The sequence below is a fragment of the Esox lucius genome, chromosome 9 (genome assembly GCF_011004845.1).
Source record: "Esox lucius isolate fEsoLuc1 chromosome 9, fEsoLuc1.pri, whole genome shotgun sequence".
In the NCBI taxonomy this organism is placed as follows: domain Eukaryota; kingdom Metazoa; phylum Chordata; class Actinopteri; order Esociformes; family Esocidae; genus Esox; species Esox lucius.
The window spans coordinates 2768769-2785458 of record NC_047577.1 but is presented as its reverse complement, the minus strand read 5'-3'; the positions used below and the strand labels follow the sequence as shown (position 1 = coordinate 2785458).

The 16690-nt window shown below is 43.5% G+C and overlaps 2 protein-coding genes across 5 annotated transcripts; both read right to left on the bottom strand.

Moving 5' to 3' along the window:
* Window positions 1–63: 63 nt before the first annotated feature.
* LOC105030249 (zinc finger protein 234) lies at window positions 64–7237 on the bottom strand. Of its 2 annotated transcripts, none has more exons than XM_029122110.2 (7): window positions 7153–7237; window positions 6693–6834; window positions 5719–6240; window positions 5346–5426; window positions 5112–5173; window positions 2089–2305; window positions 64–1542 (listed from the first exon to the last, which is right to left on the bottom strand). In XM_029122110.2, exons 1-7 carry the CDS (start codon window positions 7159–7161, stop codon window positions 968–970), a joined length of 1608 nt encoding a protein of 535 aa, XP_028977943.2. In that variant the 5' UTR covers window positions 7162–7237; the 3' UTR covers window positions 64–967. The 2 variants fall into 2 exon arrangements, with proteins under 2 accessions (XP_028977943.2, XP_028977944.2); XM_029122111.2 differs by having other exon boundaries at window positions 2089–2302.
* A 584-nt stretch (window positions 7238–7821) lies between these two features.
* Window positions 7822–16676, bottom strand: LOC105030246 (zinc finger protein 2 homolog). Of its 3 annotated transcripts, none has more exons than XM_034294034.1 (11): window positions 16300–16676; window positions 15765–15826; window positions 14095–14404; window positions 13050–13232; window positions 12596–12731; window positions 11859–12075; window positions 10665–11115; window positions 10107–10498; window positions 9008–9374; window positions 8705–8776; window positions 7822–8609 (listed from the first exon to the last, which is right to left on the bottom strand). In XM_034294034.1, exons 1-11 carry the CDS (start codon window positions 16353–16355, stop codon window positions 8393–8395), a joined length of 2463 nt encoding a protein of 820 aa, XP_034149925.1. In that variant the 5' UTR covers window positions 16356–16676; the 3' UTR covers window positions 7822–8392. The 3 variants fall into 3 exon arrangements, with proteins under 3 accessions (XP_034149925.1, XP_034149926.1, XP_034149927.1); XM_034294035.1 differs by having other exon boundaries at window positions 16344–16675; XM_034294036.1 differs by having other exon boundaries at window positions 15778–15826; window positions 16344–16674.
* Between the last annotated feature and the right edge of the window lie 14 nt (window positions 16677–16690).

Genomic DNA, 16690 nt, shown 5'->3' with positions numbered 1-16690 from the left:
TGATATCCATAAGCTTGGCAGGATAGTATGAAGAGTATGCATAAAATAGTACTGAAAACAGAGTTATAAATATCACGGTTTTTATAGATTTATATTATTTTGCTTACTTATTCAATCATTATTTATTCAAACCTTGCACATGGAGGCGTCATAACCTGAATCAGTCCTAATTCTCCCTCTGTGTGCTGAGTTGTCATGTAGTAGACTGTCTGTATGATACAGAGACTACAATTGTTACATAACCTATTAAACCTTATGGGACATCGTTTAAAATGTGTTTCTCACACAGGATAGTTAGAGAACAAACATTACGTGGTTCCAGTTCGGATCACTGGACCTTCATCTGAGCGATGTCGTCTGTAATGGATTCACTTTTTGGTTCAATTGGAATTCGGAAACTACATCCATTGCAACAATTTACAACCAAGTCTACAGTTCTTCCTCATTAAAACAATGCTTGGGCTCTCTGATGTAAGTCCAACCAGGTAACATGAATTAGGAGGAAATTGCACCTTTATGCTGATTTGGGGTCAGTTTGGTATTTCTCCCACTAATGGTTAAAGTTAAGATGGGGAAGAGGAAGCTGATCCCACAACAGTACCCATATTTACATGATATTGAGTGAGACAACCACATCACAGTCATTGTAAAATTAATTTGTTCTTAATAAAGAAGTTACTTCTAGAAGATGTTGCTCAGAGACAAACATGTCTGTTTTGAAGGGGGTCGGGCTCAGAGGTCAGGGGCTCAGAGGTCTCCCCAATCCGGACTTATGCCAGAGTGTATTTTCACTGGTGTCAGAACTCTATTCCTCCTTCAACTGGAATATAGATCTCAGATACCTGTCGGATCAGACATCAGTCTGCTATACCAACATCATGAAGGATCTTCAGTCTGTACACTTGACTTCCGCGGTGTGTCCTTGTTGTCCACACCGCTAACATCACCTACATTGACGCCAGGCCCGTCAGGCCTTAATTGTGAAAGCTTCCGCACTGGACGTGTCCCTGTCCTCGGCGTCTGTCCTGGTCGCGTGGTGCGTCCGCTGGTGAGCACGTAGCTTCTGTGAGCGGGCGTACCTCTTCCCACAGTTCTCGCAGCTGTACGGCCTCTCCCCCGTGTGGACCCTGTGGTGGATCTTCAGGTCGGAGACTCGCGAGAAGCCCCTCCCGCAGACCACACAGAGGTGAGGCTTCTCTCCGGAGTGAGACTGCTGGTGCTCCCTCAGGTGTCCTGACTGGGTGAAACCCTTCCCACACACGGAGCAAGAGTATGGCTTCTCCCCTGTGTGTGTGAGGAGATGGCGCCTCATGGCCCCCAGATGAGCAAACTTCTTGCCACAGTCGGGGCAGGGGTACGGCTTCTCTCCCGTGTGGATTCTCATGTGGATCTGAAGCACAGAGAGCTTATGGCATTCTCTTCCACACACTGAGCAGCAGTGGGACGTCTTAGTTGGAGTCTTGTAAATCTCCTGGTGTTTCTCAGGTCGTCCTGGTGCAGTGGGGCGGTCTTCGAAGTCTAAATCACGGCTGGGACTCACTCCTGTGTGTATGAAACAGAGGGGTCCGGATATGTAGTTGAAGATGTCAACATAAATTAACGAAGGGGGTTTGGCTTGCCATGCAGGGGAGGAAAGAGGGTTTGGCTTGGCACAGAGAGGAGAAAAGGGGGTTTGGCTTGGCACACAGGGGAGAAAAGGGGGTTTGGCTTGGCACACAGGGGAGAAAAGGGGGTTTGGCTTGGCACAGAGGGGAGGAAAGAGGGTTTGGCTTGGCACACAGGGGAGGAACGGGGGCTTTGGATTGGCATGCAGGGGAGGAAAGGGGGTTTGGCTTGGCACAGAGGGGAGGAAAGGGGTTTGGCTTGGCACAGAGGGGAGGAAAATAGGTTTGTTTGGCATGCAGGGGAGAAAAGGGGGTTTGGCTTGGCACAGAGGAGAGGAAGTCAACATTAATTCAGGATCAGCATCCCAAATGGCATCCCATTCCCTACATAGTAGACTAAAGACCAGGGCCCCAGTAAAATACTAGTACAAGAGTGCCATGTGACCAGACAAGCGTTTGAGACACAAACCCTGTTTCCACTTACTATGTTGAACAGAATCCCATTCAACTTCCTCCCCTTCGGAATTAATGAAACCACCAACTTCCTCCTCTTCTTCTTTTGCCTCCCTTTCTTCTTTTTTCACTTCCCCCTCTTCTTCTACAGTCATGTTCATCCCAAGGGTCTGACTGATGTCTTCCTCAAGGCTTTGGTCAGGATCCAAGGACTCTCTAGCCTTCGGGCTTGAGTGGGCCCCAGCCTGCTAGCATGAGAATGTAACATAATCAGCGTCAGTACTGAGTCTATCCTGCAGCTTTGTGTTTTATTCCTGGAGCCAACTTCTGCACACCTTAATGTCTTATATACAATTCAGTTGGCTGGGGATCCAAGAAGGGCTGGACTGTTAGTTCATGTTTATATACACTCACCTAAAGGATTATTAGGAACACCATACTAATACTGTGTTTGACCCCCTTTCACCTTCAGAACTCCCTTAATTCTATGTGGCATTGATTCAACAAGGTGCTGAAAGCATACTCTAGAAATGTTGGCCCATATTGATAGGATAGCATCTTGCAGTTGATGGAGATTTGTGGGATGCACATCCAGGGCACAAAGCTCCCGTTCCACCACATCCCAAAGATGCTCTATTGGGTTGAGATCTGGTGACTGTGGGGGCCATTTCAGTACAGTGAACTCATTGTCATGTTCAAGAAACCAATTTGAAATGATTCAAGCTTTGTGACATGGTGCATTATCCTGCTGGAAATAGCCATCAGAGGATGGGTACATGGTGGTCATAGAGGGATGGACATGGTCAGAAACAATGCTCAGGTAGGCCGTGGCATTTAAACGATGCCCAATTGGCACTAAGGGGCCAAGAAAACATCCCCCACACCATTACACCACCACCACCAGTCTGCACAGTGGTAACAAGGCATGATGGATCCATGTTCTCATTCTGTTTACGCCAAATTCTGACTCTACCATCTGAATGTCTCAACAGAAATCGAGACTTGTCAGACCAGGCAACATTCTTCCAGTCTTCAACTGTCCAATTTTGGTGAGCTCGTGCAAATTGTAGCCTCTTTTTGCTATTTGTAGTGGAGATGAGTGGTACCCGGTGGGGTCTTCTGCTGTTGTAGCCCATCCGCCTCAAGGTTGTGCGTGTTGTGGCTTCACAAATGCTTTGCTGCATACCTCGGTTGTAACGAGTGGTTATTTCAGTCAAATTTGCTCTTCTATCAGCTTGAATCAGTCGGCCCATTCTCCTCTGACCTCTAGCATCAACAAGGCATTTTCGCCCACAGGACTGCCGCATACTGGATGTTTTTCCCTTTTCACACCATTCTTTGTAAACCCTAGAAATGGTTGTGTGTGAAATTCCCAGTAACTGAGCAGATTGTGAAATACTCAGACCGGCCGGTCTGGCACCAACAACCATGCCACGCTCAAAATTGCTTAAATCACCTTTCTTTCCCATTCTGACATTCAGTTTGGAGTTCAGGAGATTGTCTTGACCAGGACCACACCCCTAAATGCATTGAAGCAACTGCCGTGTGATTGGTTGATTAGATAATTGCATTAATGAGAAATTGAACAGGTGTTCCTAATAATCCTTTAGGTGAGTGTATTAGGCTGTACTGCAGAACCGTCCATATTACCTTACCTCAAAAATAAACTGGAAAAACTGCAGTCAAAAAATGCCCTCTCAAGACAGATATATTTATTACTACTGTAATACTATACAAGGCTGAACTGCAAAATAGACCAATGACTGTTTGACTCCTCTGTATAAAGGTAAAATAAAAAAAACTTACAACTAAGTTACAACTACAGTATCTCACAAAAGTGAGTACACCCCTCACGTCTTTGTAAATATTTGATCCTTATCCTAAGAAATGACACTTTGCTACAATGAAAAGTAGTGAGTGTACAGCTTGTATAACAGTGCAAAAATTTTCTGTCCCCTCAAAATAACTCAACACACAGCCATTAATGTCTAAACTGCTGGCAACAGAAGTGAGTACAACCCTAAGAGAAAATGTCCAAATTGGGCCCAATTAGCAATTTTCCCTCCCCGGTGTCATGTGACTTGTTAGTGTTACAAGGTCTCAGGTGAGAATGGGGAGCAGGTGTGTTAAATTTGGTGTTATCGTTCTCACACTCCCTCATACTAATTACTGGAAGTTCAACATGGCACCTCATGGCAAAGAACTCCCTGAGGATCTGAAAAAAAGAATTGTAGCTCTACATAAAGATGGCCTAGGCTATAAGAAGATTGCCAAGACCCTGAAACTGAGCTGCAGCATGGTGGCCAAGACCATACAGTGGTTGAACAGGACAGGTTCCACTCAGAACAGGCCTCCCCATGGTCGACCAAAGAAGTTGAGTGCACATGCTCAGCGTCATATCCAGAAGTGGTCTTTGGGAAATAGACATATGAGTTCTGCCAGCATTGCTGCAGAGGTTGAAGGGGTGGAGGGTCAGCCTGTCTGGGCTCAGACCATACACCACACACTGCATCAAATTGGTCTGCATGGCTGTCGTCCCAGAAGGAAGCATCTGTGGTCTGATGAGACCAAGATAAACTTATTTGGTTCAGATGGGGTCAAGCGTGTGTGGTAGCAACCAGGTGAGGAGTACAAAGACAAGTGTCTTGCCTACAGTCAAGCATGGTGGTGGGAATGTCATGGTCTGGGGCTGCATGAGTGCTACTTGCACTGGGGAGCTACAGTTCATTGAGGGAACCATGAATGCCAACATGTACTGTGACATATTGAAGCAGAGCATGATCCCCTCCCTTTGGAGACTGGGCTGCAGGGCAGTATTCCAACATGATAACAACCCCAAACACACTCACCACTTTCCATTATAGCAAAGTTTCATTTCATCAGTGTTGTCACATGAAAAGGTATAGTCAAATATTTACAAAAATGTGAGGGGTGTACTCACTTTTGTGAGATACTGTATATTTCTGAACAGAAAACAAGGTGTTTCCACTAAATCTAAACCACTGAGAACTATTACATTCGCCAGAGAGTTTTGTCACCCTCATTTCCTCCCACCTGGTTGACCCGTGACGTAGATGGACCTCCTTCAGTTCCAGAACCACAGACTGTACTCCCCCCTGTGTGGTTCAATAATAGATTAGATGTTGCCTACAAAACCAAGTGATTGACTCTAAATGTGTCAAAGGGAAACCTTCCCCTTAGATAACGCACTGTTTTTATGGGCTCTTGTCCAAAGGGGTTCAAAGGGTTTGCAAATGATTGTCCGTCATCAACTGTGCCTTTACTTACTGAGACTGGGGAAACTCCAGTTGACATCTTGTCCTTCAGAAGTGATGACACCGCAAACCTCTTCCTCCTCCTTGACTTTCACTGGCAGGCAGAGAGAACAATAAAGCATCGGTTTGTCCATTTATTCAAGGCTGACCCTATTATTGATGCACAGGTATCTTTAAGGTCAACACATTTTTTTTGTTCATGAGTTTTCTAGTCAGGCCATGGCACCAGTTTCCCAGTCACATAATGTGACCTAGTTCTGGACATAGAAGAATGGAAATTCTCAATCAAAAGTGCTTTTCAATTTGTCAAGGCTTTCTCTGTGTTCGAAAAACCAGACCTCAGTTCTTTGGTGAGTTTTTAACGACTACTTCCTGTTCCCACTCACCCTGGTTAGAAGCTGCCGGCTCCTCCCCCATCCTACCCACTCCTGTTGTCCTCTGGTGGGTCAGCTTGTGAGCCCGGAGGTTCTTGGAGCGGATGTAGCTCTTGCCACAGTCAGCACAGCGATAGGGTCTCTCCCCTGTATGAACTCTGTGGTGGATCTTCAGGTCTTCTGATCTGATGTACTGTTTCCCACAGATCAAGCAGGGATGCTTCTCTCCAGAGTGAGATTGCTGGTGCTCCCTCAGGTGTCCTGACTGGGTGAAACTCTTCCCACACACAGAGCAGCAGTATGGCTTCTCTCCCGTGTGTGTAAGGAGATGGCGTCTCATGGCCCCCAGGTGAGCAAACTTCTTGCCACAGTCGGAGCAGGGGTACGGCTTCTCTCCAGTGTGGATTCTCATATGGATCTGAAGTATGGATAACTTTTGACAGTGCCTTCCACACACTGGACAAGTGTGCAGTGTCTTGGGTTTCTGACGATTCTCCTGCAGTTCAGGTACTGCCAATGGAGCTTTTCTCTCTCCTGTTTGAATGGCAGCACATACAGGTTTCAACATTTCATTAGTAGAAAATACATGTGGCATTCAAGAGAATTTTAAGCAGCTCATCTTAGATGGATGCATGTTATTTTGGTACCATGCCAAAAGGTAATATATTTATTTTTTGACTCCAGCTATGACTCATCTCTACACTACGACGTACCCAAGTAGTCACAGTGCACATGTATTTTTAGGGAGTTTTTACAAATCTTTTGATTGTCAGCGGACCCTATCCATTTGACCCAAATATGAGCATGCACTGATCTGGTCAGTCTTTTTCTGAATACCAGTCGGTTTCTAGCCTGGGTATCAGTCTGGGTAACTCCTCCTGAAACAATTGGACTTAAAATTGACAGTGGAATTGGCCAAAGCACAGGTGTGATAACAGATGTGATGTCCTTTGGATCAAAATTCTGTCCCAAATATTCTAACTTACTACAAAAAGAATCCCAGCCCCCGTTGACCAATGCTGCATCCAGCAGGGGGCCTGGGATTCTGTGGTTCCTGTCAGGACACAGGACCCGCGTGGGTTTGGCTCCAGTAGAAGAGAGGGACGGGCTGGTTCTGCAGTCAGAGTCCTGCAATGGAGATGCAGTGTGAGAACAAACCCTACCATGGTTAAATAGACACATCTGGTATGACAACAACAACAACAACAACAACAACCCCCCCCCCCCAGGTTAAATAGCATAATCTGGTATGACAACCCCACTACGTGTAAATAGCATCATCTGGTATTACAACAAACCCTACTGAGAGTGAAATAGCATCATCTGGTATGACAACAATCCCCCCCCATGGTTTATTAGCATAATCTTTTATGAGCGCAAACCCTCCCCTTGGTTAAATAGCCACATCTGGTATGATAGGAAGCGGTTTGACGAGCACCTTCTCACCTTATTCATTTTGAACCGATACAATTCTTCACCAGACCGGAGGATGTTGTAGAAATTCAACTGAAAACTACTGCCATAAGAATGTGCTCAAAAACTACTTGACAGCGAACTTGTTAGCAAGCTAGCTAAGTTACTTAGCCCGCAATGCCAACGTTAGCTACACAAGCTATTAACGTTCTGTGCATCTATCTGCCCGGCTCGGCCGTTAAATGTTATTGACAAACGGACAATTGTCTGTGCCAATTAAAGCCGTATGAGAAATGACGTACGGCCACATTTTAGCAGTATTTTTTTAAAGTAAATTACCGAGACAATCTAGCTAACTACTGCATCCACTTCCGGGAAAGAGTCCTCTTGTCAACGACCAGCAAAACAACTTCTTGGCGCTCTACCACCATCTTCCGTGCTGGAGGGGAAAGGCAACAATTACGCTGCTTATTAAATGAATAGACCCAGGTTTTGATGTCGTGTTTGTTCAATCTTTTCATTGATTGTGCTTCGTTATCAGTGATTGATGTTTCAACTATAGGCTTCAATACAATTTATTAATAGCACCACAAGAACGTGGACAAATAAAATGTAAAGGAATTTTAAATATTTGTATAATGATTTCTGTGCACATCTAAGAAATGAATGCTTAACTAGCTTAATTTATTAAAAAAAATAATATCAAGAACAGTCCATTTATTTGAAAAGGTACATTTTAAACTGCAACCATAACAGGGAATATACATTTTAACTCAATAACCTAGCACAAATCATTTCAGGAAGGGTTTCAAGACAGATTATTATAAAAGTATAAACTCTCAATGGGGATTCTTCACTGGGCTTGTTCTTTAGTCCAGAACTAGGACTAAACCCTCCCACATTTATCTGAGACTTTGCTGTCCTATCAGCTGGAATGTAGAACTACAGCAAATCCATTCCAGAAATCCCATTCCCTCTCAAGAGCACTGGAATTACTGTGCTGTTAGGAACACATTCTGTGTAGACCGATCATCATAACATGGATCCTATCCAGATGGGAAAGGCTAGTCATCGTCATTGTCCAATCAACTAGCATTGAGTGCTGAGGCAGCAAACGGTTCACCGCTCCACCATTCAGTGGGAAGTGCTGTACATCTGTGTGGGTCTGCCGAGTTTGAAAGTGTGCTTCAGAGTGCAGATATTGGTTCAACATAGTGATGTGACCATCATCTATACCTGTTATTCTTCATCACTTATGGAAGCCTCTTCACTATCAGCCCCGGTCCCCTTCATCACTGATACTAATGGCTTCCTCTTCACTCTTCACCAGTGTAATAAGATCCCTGTCTTCCCCTGTCCCAGCCCCAGGGTCAGTCCCAGGTAGTGAGTCGCTGCTGTGACATTTCCTCTGGTGGGCCCGGAGATTTTGCGTTCTGACATAACTCTTCCCGCACTCCGCACAGCTGTAAGGCCTCTCACCTGTGTGGATCCTGAATCAATCAAAATATTAATCAATCAGCCAGTCATCAATCATTCCTATAACTGAAAAGCATTTCATGAAGTAATTTTTTTTTCTCAACCTGACCTGAAGTGAGCGACAAGGGCCGTGGCTTTGGAGAAACGTCTCAGGCAGACGGAACATTTATGCTGCTCCTCGCTGTTGAAGTCATACATATATTTTAGTGTTTCTTAAACACAGAAATACAAAGACTGTGTTAACACAGGCAGTGCAATTCTGGTCTTTTGACAAACAATTGTAATAAAAAAAAAAACTAAACTATTAGCGAAGGAAGCCGATTGATCAGCAACTACCTTACTATGACAAGAATGTTCTACAATAAATAAAAGAGTCAAAAATAAAAAACCAGGTGGCACTGAATCAACCAACCTGTGTGTTCGCTCATGTTCCCTCAGGCGTCCTATTTGTGTGTAGCGCCTTCCACATACAGAGCAAGAGTACGGTTTCTCTCCAGTGTGTGCTAGAAGGTGTCTTTTCATTGCTCCTGAATGAGCGAACCTCTTTCCACAGTCAGGGCAGGGGTAAGGTTTTTCTCCAGTGTGTACTTTCTGGTGGTCGCGGAGGGCTGTCCTTTCCCGGAACTGTTTCCCACACAGAGAGCATGGGTATGGCTTCTCTCCAGTGTGGATCTTCAGGTGTTTTAGTAGGGCTGATTGCTTCTTACAGTCTCTTCCACACTCTGGACAGCAGTGGGACTTCTTGGCTCTGAAGTCGGAGCGGTGGACCGGTCTCTCTTCTGTCAAGTCAGATATATTTAGTTTTTCTCTGAAATTGAACCCTTTTGCTTTTAGAGTACACAAAGGCCCATACAGCTGTGGTTTAAGGTGGTGTGCTAGGGTTAGGGTAGGTAGGCATGTAGACAATAGGGTGCCATTTGAGAAACAACCTTAAAGTGTCTTTATGATGTCTCACATCTCGCACTATTATGTTGGATTCATAATTAAAAAGGAATAAAAGATGTCCTGCAAACGATATACAGCTGCAGTAAGGTTTAAAGGTGGACTCTAGGATTCAAACAACAACAGCCAGAAAGCAGCACATGTCAACAGCTATGGACTGCTGCTTTAGATATTTAACCAATCTCAGGCAGAGCTATGATTATCCATGAGTTCAACCAAATAGGCCCATCGTGTATGAGACCAATCCTAGATTTCCCCCTTTATTTCAGAGGTGTAACCACTGCTAGTTTATATTTCATTCTCTCTCCTTTCTGTCCAATAAATAATAAATCCTGTCCAATAAAGCAACCCCAAAAAATGTTTCTCTCCTCTGGAGTAACAACATTAAAGGTTAAAACAATGGGGCAGATAAATAGTTTGTTCTCAAATTGCCTTCTATTCCCTATGTAGTGCACCATTACTGCACTAGGACCCATAGTTCATATTCCTGGAGTATTGGAACATGGGATTCAGCCTATAGTACAGCTACAATGTAATTTTACTTTGGCAATGCTGGATCTTTTACTTACTTAGAAAATAATCCCAATTAACTTCTTCTCCATCTGAATTAATCAGACCCCCAACTTCTTCCTCAAGGTTTTCTTCCTCATCCTCCCCCTCCTCTGCTTCACCAACAATGCACATGACAGATGTTTCACCATGGCCTTGGCCAGCCCCCAGAGGGATATCCATTTGTCCAACAGGTAAGGTCTGGGGTTCTGTTTTTACCACAGCACCCTGAAGTCCTCCAACACCCAACTGGCCTCCTACTGCAGAAGAAGACCTGTCCCCAGTGTGAGACTCTCTGTGTTTCCTCAGGTTAGTTGCAGAGCTAAAACTCTCCCGACAGACAGAGCACTGGTATGGTTTCTCCCCAGTGTGCATCCTGTGGTGGACCTTGAGGGACGATGTGTAGGAGAACCTAAATGATACCAGAATGTATTCTCATAAAAAAGTTGACAAAATGCATGTTATAATGAGAGAAGGAAATCAATCCAAAACAGATGTGAAAACCGTCCAATCAAAACAAAGAATAAAAAAGTCCAATCAAAACAAATAAAAAACACAGGCTGTAATATACATTCTACCTCATCCCACAGACATCACATGAGTGAGACTTCTCTCCTGTGTGGGTCCGCTGATGGTCCTTCAAACGCTCGAACCGAGGAAAACTCAGCCCACGCACTGAGCAGGAGTATGGTTTCTCTCCAGTGTGCACCTTTTGGTGTTTCAGCAGATTCTCCCGCTGTATGAACCTCTTCCCACAGACAGAACAATTGTAGGGTTTCTCCCCTGCGTGCATAAGAAGATGCCTATGCTGAGTTATTCCTCCTGTCGAAAAGCCTCTGCCACATACTGAGCAGTGAAATGCTTTCTCTCCACTGTGTGTGCGAAGGTGTGCTACTAGCTTTGATGGTTTAGGGAACTCCTTCCCACACACAGAACAGAGGTGAGGCTTCTTGGTTCTGTGTGGTTGTTCTGTTTGTAGTTCAGGTTTTGCTAATGCAGAGGGACCGCTAACGGAAACAAGGCTCCTTCCTGTGTGAACAATTGAAGAGGTTAACTTTTCACTTGATCAGGATTAACCATGGGTCAAATCCTTAGCCTCTAGGCCAATATTATACTAACACCATACTACATTATGTTAATAAAATCCTAAACTATGTTAACACCACAATCACATAACGCTAACAGCGATATAATGAACTAATCCTATGATAACAATGCTATAGTAAGTTTACACCATACCATGCTAACAATACTATATGAACAATATACTAAAACCACTATACTAACATTATTACACTGTTCTGGCACTATTCTAACAACACTTTACTACTAACAAAATGCCACAACACCATATATCATTTTAACATTATTATAGAATAAAACCCTCTATTTACTGTTTAATATAATTATACTTATAGTAACACTATACTAACTCTCCCTATACTAACTAAAACTAACTTGGTTTCTCCTTTTATCTGTGGATTGTCCTCAGAGAAGAAAAGCACATTGATTGTAAGTTCACAATTCTGGAAAAAAGGGTAAAATCAATGTTAATCTCCACATCTAATTTGTTTCTGACGTTTGGCTGGACCTCCAAATAATATAGTTAATTTTTGTTCTAGTATTTGGGCTGCATTTCACGATCCTCTCATTGTACTACCATTACTTTAATTACACCTCATTCTTCCACCTAGGGAGAGTATTGCACTGAACAGGAAGTAGAGTGACAAGAAGAAAAAAAACATAATCCAAACTGTTCTGCCTCTACGTACTAGAAAGAGAGTCATGCTCAACTTCCTCTCCGTCGGAATTGATCAAACCACCAACTTCTTCTGCTTCTTTCTGTTTTTTTTCCTCCTCCTCTTCTCCCGTCTCTTCTTCTTCCTCCCCTTCCTCTAGTTCTTTAACTATAATTTTTAGGCCCAGAGTTTCCACAGGACTTTGGACAATGGATTCTGAGGGTTTGGGGCTTGATCGGTCACCCAGGTACTGGAATGGAGACATAATAATATATTATTTCTTAAACCAGCTCAGGAGAAAATTTAACAGGCTCATTAAACTCAGCTATGCCTGCATTCACTTTGAAGCCAGTGGGCGCGTTCCAGGCTGATTCCAATTGGACTCTTAATATCTCACCCGGCACAGCCAGAAGAGGACTGGTCACCCCTCTGAGCCTGGGTCCTCTCTAGGTTTCTTCCTAAATTTCGGCCTTCTGGGGGAGTTTTTCCTAGCCACTCAAATTCAACATTACTGTTGTTTGCTCCTTGGGGTTTAAGGCCGGGTGTTTTGTAAAAGCACTTTGTGATTGCTGTTGTAAAAAGGGCTTTATAAATAAATGTGATTGATTGATAATCTGGTCTGTAGTACTGGTGAGTGTGTGGGCTTTAAGTGGCTGTCTGCACAGTAGCACAGGACCCTGCCCCCTAAATACAGTGGCCGCCTGGGTTGAAGCAGTGCGCTACATAAAGAAAAGTGTCCAATTTGGGACACGACCATCATATTCTCCCACCTTGCTGCTTTTCCCATCAACTACCATTGGGCTCCAATCGCCAAGGTGAGTTTGCTTGTGTTCTCTCAGGAGTCCAGGTCGTGAGAAACTCTTTCCGCACAGGGCGCAGGAGAAAGGTTTCTCTCCTGTGTGACACCTAAACCAAAACAAATCAAAATGTATTTACAGTGTATTATCAAATTACCACAGGCTTTGTGGTCAAATAATAAGATGAGGCAGCAAGCAGATATCCTCCAGGGTCAAAGTAAGAAGACTTGGTGCGTGTTTGACATGACATTTTCCCTGCTAACTGTGAATAATTGTCTTAAAGGGTTACTGTATGTTTTCCTTTTTCAATATGTATGTATGTATATATATTTCATATTGATGTAATACAGGGCTCAACTGTAAGAGACCTTGGTATTAGCTTTATTACCCTGTATAAAGGTTAAAAAAAACTTTTGATTGGACTAACCTCTGATGATTCATGAGGCCTGAGGCTGTGAAGAAACTCTTCCCACAGACGGAGCAGTGAAGTCTCTCTGTGGTGTGCTCCAGCTGGTGGGCCCTCAGGTGCCTCTGCTGTGTGTAGCTTTTTCCACATTCGGAGCAGCAGTATGGTCTTTCTCCTGTGTGCAGCAACTCGTGTCTCTTCAAGCTGATCAGTGAAGTTATACATTTTATAATAATATTAACAAAATATAATTAAGATGGTTAAAAGTGTCCTCAACTCCATTTGCAGAGCTGTTCTTCATGTCATAGCACCACTGGCTACACCAACCACGGTTGGCCTTGCTGGTGCCCAAACCCCCACAGGGAGTTGCTATAACTATTCTCAAATCCTGGTTGTGGCATAATGTTGTACACAGCTGCCTTGTCTCGTTGCGCTCTAGCGACTCCTGGAGGTAGTTTTGGAGACTGTGAGCTAAATCGTGGTCAGTGAAAGAAGCAGAAGAGATGAGCACTTTTTGGATCTGAGTACTTTTCAGAACCTTCAGCTTCTCAATACCTCCTGTGGAGTTGTTGCGATGACCCAAGGGCATAATGGTGGATGAAGATGGATGGACAAACAAACACACACACCACGGACACAGATGGATGGACGCACACACACACACAGATGGATGGACACACACACACAGATGGATGGACACACACAGATGGATGCACACACACACACACACACACACAGGGAACTGCCTGTGTCCCTTCACATGTTTCTTTGCTGTGGATGTGGCCGGTGAAGCCCTCTATTATCACAACCCCTCAGATTCTAAATATTAGACTCTTGTTTTCTTGGACTAAAATTGTGATTTCAATCTTTCAACATATTTTAAGTATGATTTCATGTTTTATTTTATATTTAGTAGAAATTAATAGAATATTTTTGTGATTATTTTTCTTGTGTCTGAGTTTTACCTCTGTGGATAACCAGTACATTTCCAACAGTAAAGTGAAATCATTCCAGCTTCAAATATATCCTTTCGCAATAAATGAAGCAGACAATAATATTAACAAACCTGATCAACTGGGAGAAAGTGTTCCCACATTCAGGGCAGGAGTAGGGTTTCTCTCCAGTGTGGACGATGTGGTGCTGCACTAGGCTCCCTTTCTGGGCAAAGCATTTCCCACACACAGGGCAGGAGTAAGGCTTCTCTCCAGTGTGGATTCTCATATGAACCAGTAGATTGTATGCGGTGGAGAACTCCTTTCCACACACAGAGCAGGGGTGGTCTCTTCTTTGGCCGCGGTTATGTTGTTGAGGTTTTTGTTGATCTTGTTGCTGCTTCACTGATGTAGTCTCAGCGAGGTGACTGTTAGAACTCACCCCTGTGTGGATAGGAGCAAAAGTGGACTGATATTAAATATGTTGCTCAGAGACTTATTCACAATTTACATTTTGGATTGATTTTTAAATTATGTAGAAATTGATATTTGTAAATGGTGTGTAATGTCTCGCACTGTCAGACTATTCATTTTTTTTCCCTCACACATTTTAACATAGAATAAGAACCTGGTTCAGTGCTTTTGCTAAATGTATGCTGAAATTATTTTAATCAAACATAAATCAAGAACTAGTTGAACTTATGTCTGATAAAGTGGGAGAGATTTAGAGTCCAGTGAGAGGGATTTGGAGTTGGGCCATTGGGATTTTTTCATCACATAAGCTCTATGCAAACTCTCAATTACAACTAGATGTGTCCTCCGAATCACATTGGATGTGTTCTGGTTCCTACCACGCTGCCCACTCAACCAATTAGTCAAGAAAGGAATCCTTTACACGTCAGAAGGAATGCCCTCTCTGGTCTACTTTTATTGAGCTCACAGGCACCCAAGCCAACACAAGCGGTCACTAGAGCCCAAGACAACCATATTGAATCCCTACCCTCCAAAGCACCACATGTCAACATTTTTTAAGTTTTATGTTGTTCAAGTACTGTTAGATGAACTAGGATGGAAATGGGAGAGCTTTAGACAGAAGAGCAGTGGGCTTGATAAGAACCCATGCTGGAAACAGCGACTCAGGCCACTAGACCAACCTACCACAACGTTTGATTTTGGTGCACTTCTGTTGCTACCTAAAAGTAGCGCACAACATGAAAAATAGGGTGTAACTTTGAATGCTAAATAAGTGGTCTGGAATAATGAATTAACATTTTCCCCAGGACTTCACTAGACTACAATCCCTGCCAACTTTCTGTTCATCAGAGTTGATCAAACCACAACCAACGGTCTCTACTTTCCACCTCACCGCTCCTGAGCTCCCAGTCCATCTAACTGCTGTCCTCCCGTTTCCCTGCCAACAACCTGTGTCACCTTGTCTCTATTGCTATGGTTACCAGTACCCAGAAACACAGGGAGGTTGTGGTGTTGATTGGTCATCCTGATTGGATGACGAACGTTTAACAGTCTGCTCTGGACAGAAGACAACTTCAAACATGATAAATACACTATCAAGGATGAGGGGGGCCATTATGAAAACCTATGTACTCACTTTTGCTAAATGTACTTAAATGTAAAAAAAAATATTGGAAATAAAGCATTGTCACATATTTCTGTTGATAATACTCAAAAGTCAAGTTGGTGAACAGGATTTGTTATTAAAGATTTATTTCTTTATTTGCACAGTAGCAACATTTACACATGCATTTGACACATTTAGCGTCAAGAGCGACATCTCTTAACAAACCACACAGCAGCACCTGGGGGCACAGAGACAGCCTCTTGTCCGGGCAGGACGTCCGGAGCAACCTGAAGTCGAGAATTATAAGAGGAATTAAAAATGCACATTTAAAAGGTTGACACGTGCTTCTGAGAAGTGAACGGAAAGCTATATGTTTCTGTATGTCTCAAATGATGTCCTATTCCCTATACAGTACATTACTTTACACCAGCCCTCTGTAACCGATATATTGCACTACTTTAGAGCAAGTGATTTTGGGAATCAAAATCGGTCTATAGTCTAAATAAGTGCCCTTGGTATGGAATATGGATGGGTTCCTGGTCAAGCGCAAGAAAAAAATAACAGGGTGCATACACATGCGATGTCTTAATTATATTAAACAAAAACGTTACCAACCCAATGAAAACAGAAATTAAAAAAATACGGTAGCCACGGTATCTTTACTGCAGTATAAGTAAAAACAGCTGCGGAGACATAACAGTAACCCAACAACTGACAGCAAGAGCGCATCTACCAAGCTAATTAAGTTGACTATAGCTACCAGGGAATTTGAAGCGGTCCTTCTCGCTGACCGTTGCCTCTCACCTCATCCATCATGTGTACTCAATGTGGTCCACCTCGAAGGAATATCACAGGATTACTAAGAAAACCCACCGACCCTCAGCAGGAGGTCAGTAAAGTTTGTCATGTCGCATGGCTAGGCCACGGCTAATGGCAGCTAGTTTGTGTAACTACAACCGATGTCAATCTGTTATAATGACGTTGCCCAGAGCGAAAGTAGCGTTTCCACATAATCGTGTAGCCAATGCATACAAGACATCAGCAACGTCGATAGTTGTATGAACCGATATGAAAAAGTCTAATCTGGGGTGATAGCGGCTACCACTGACAAAACCGTAAACAGATAATTAAAAAAAGAATACCGATACCGT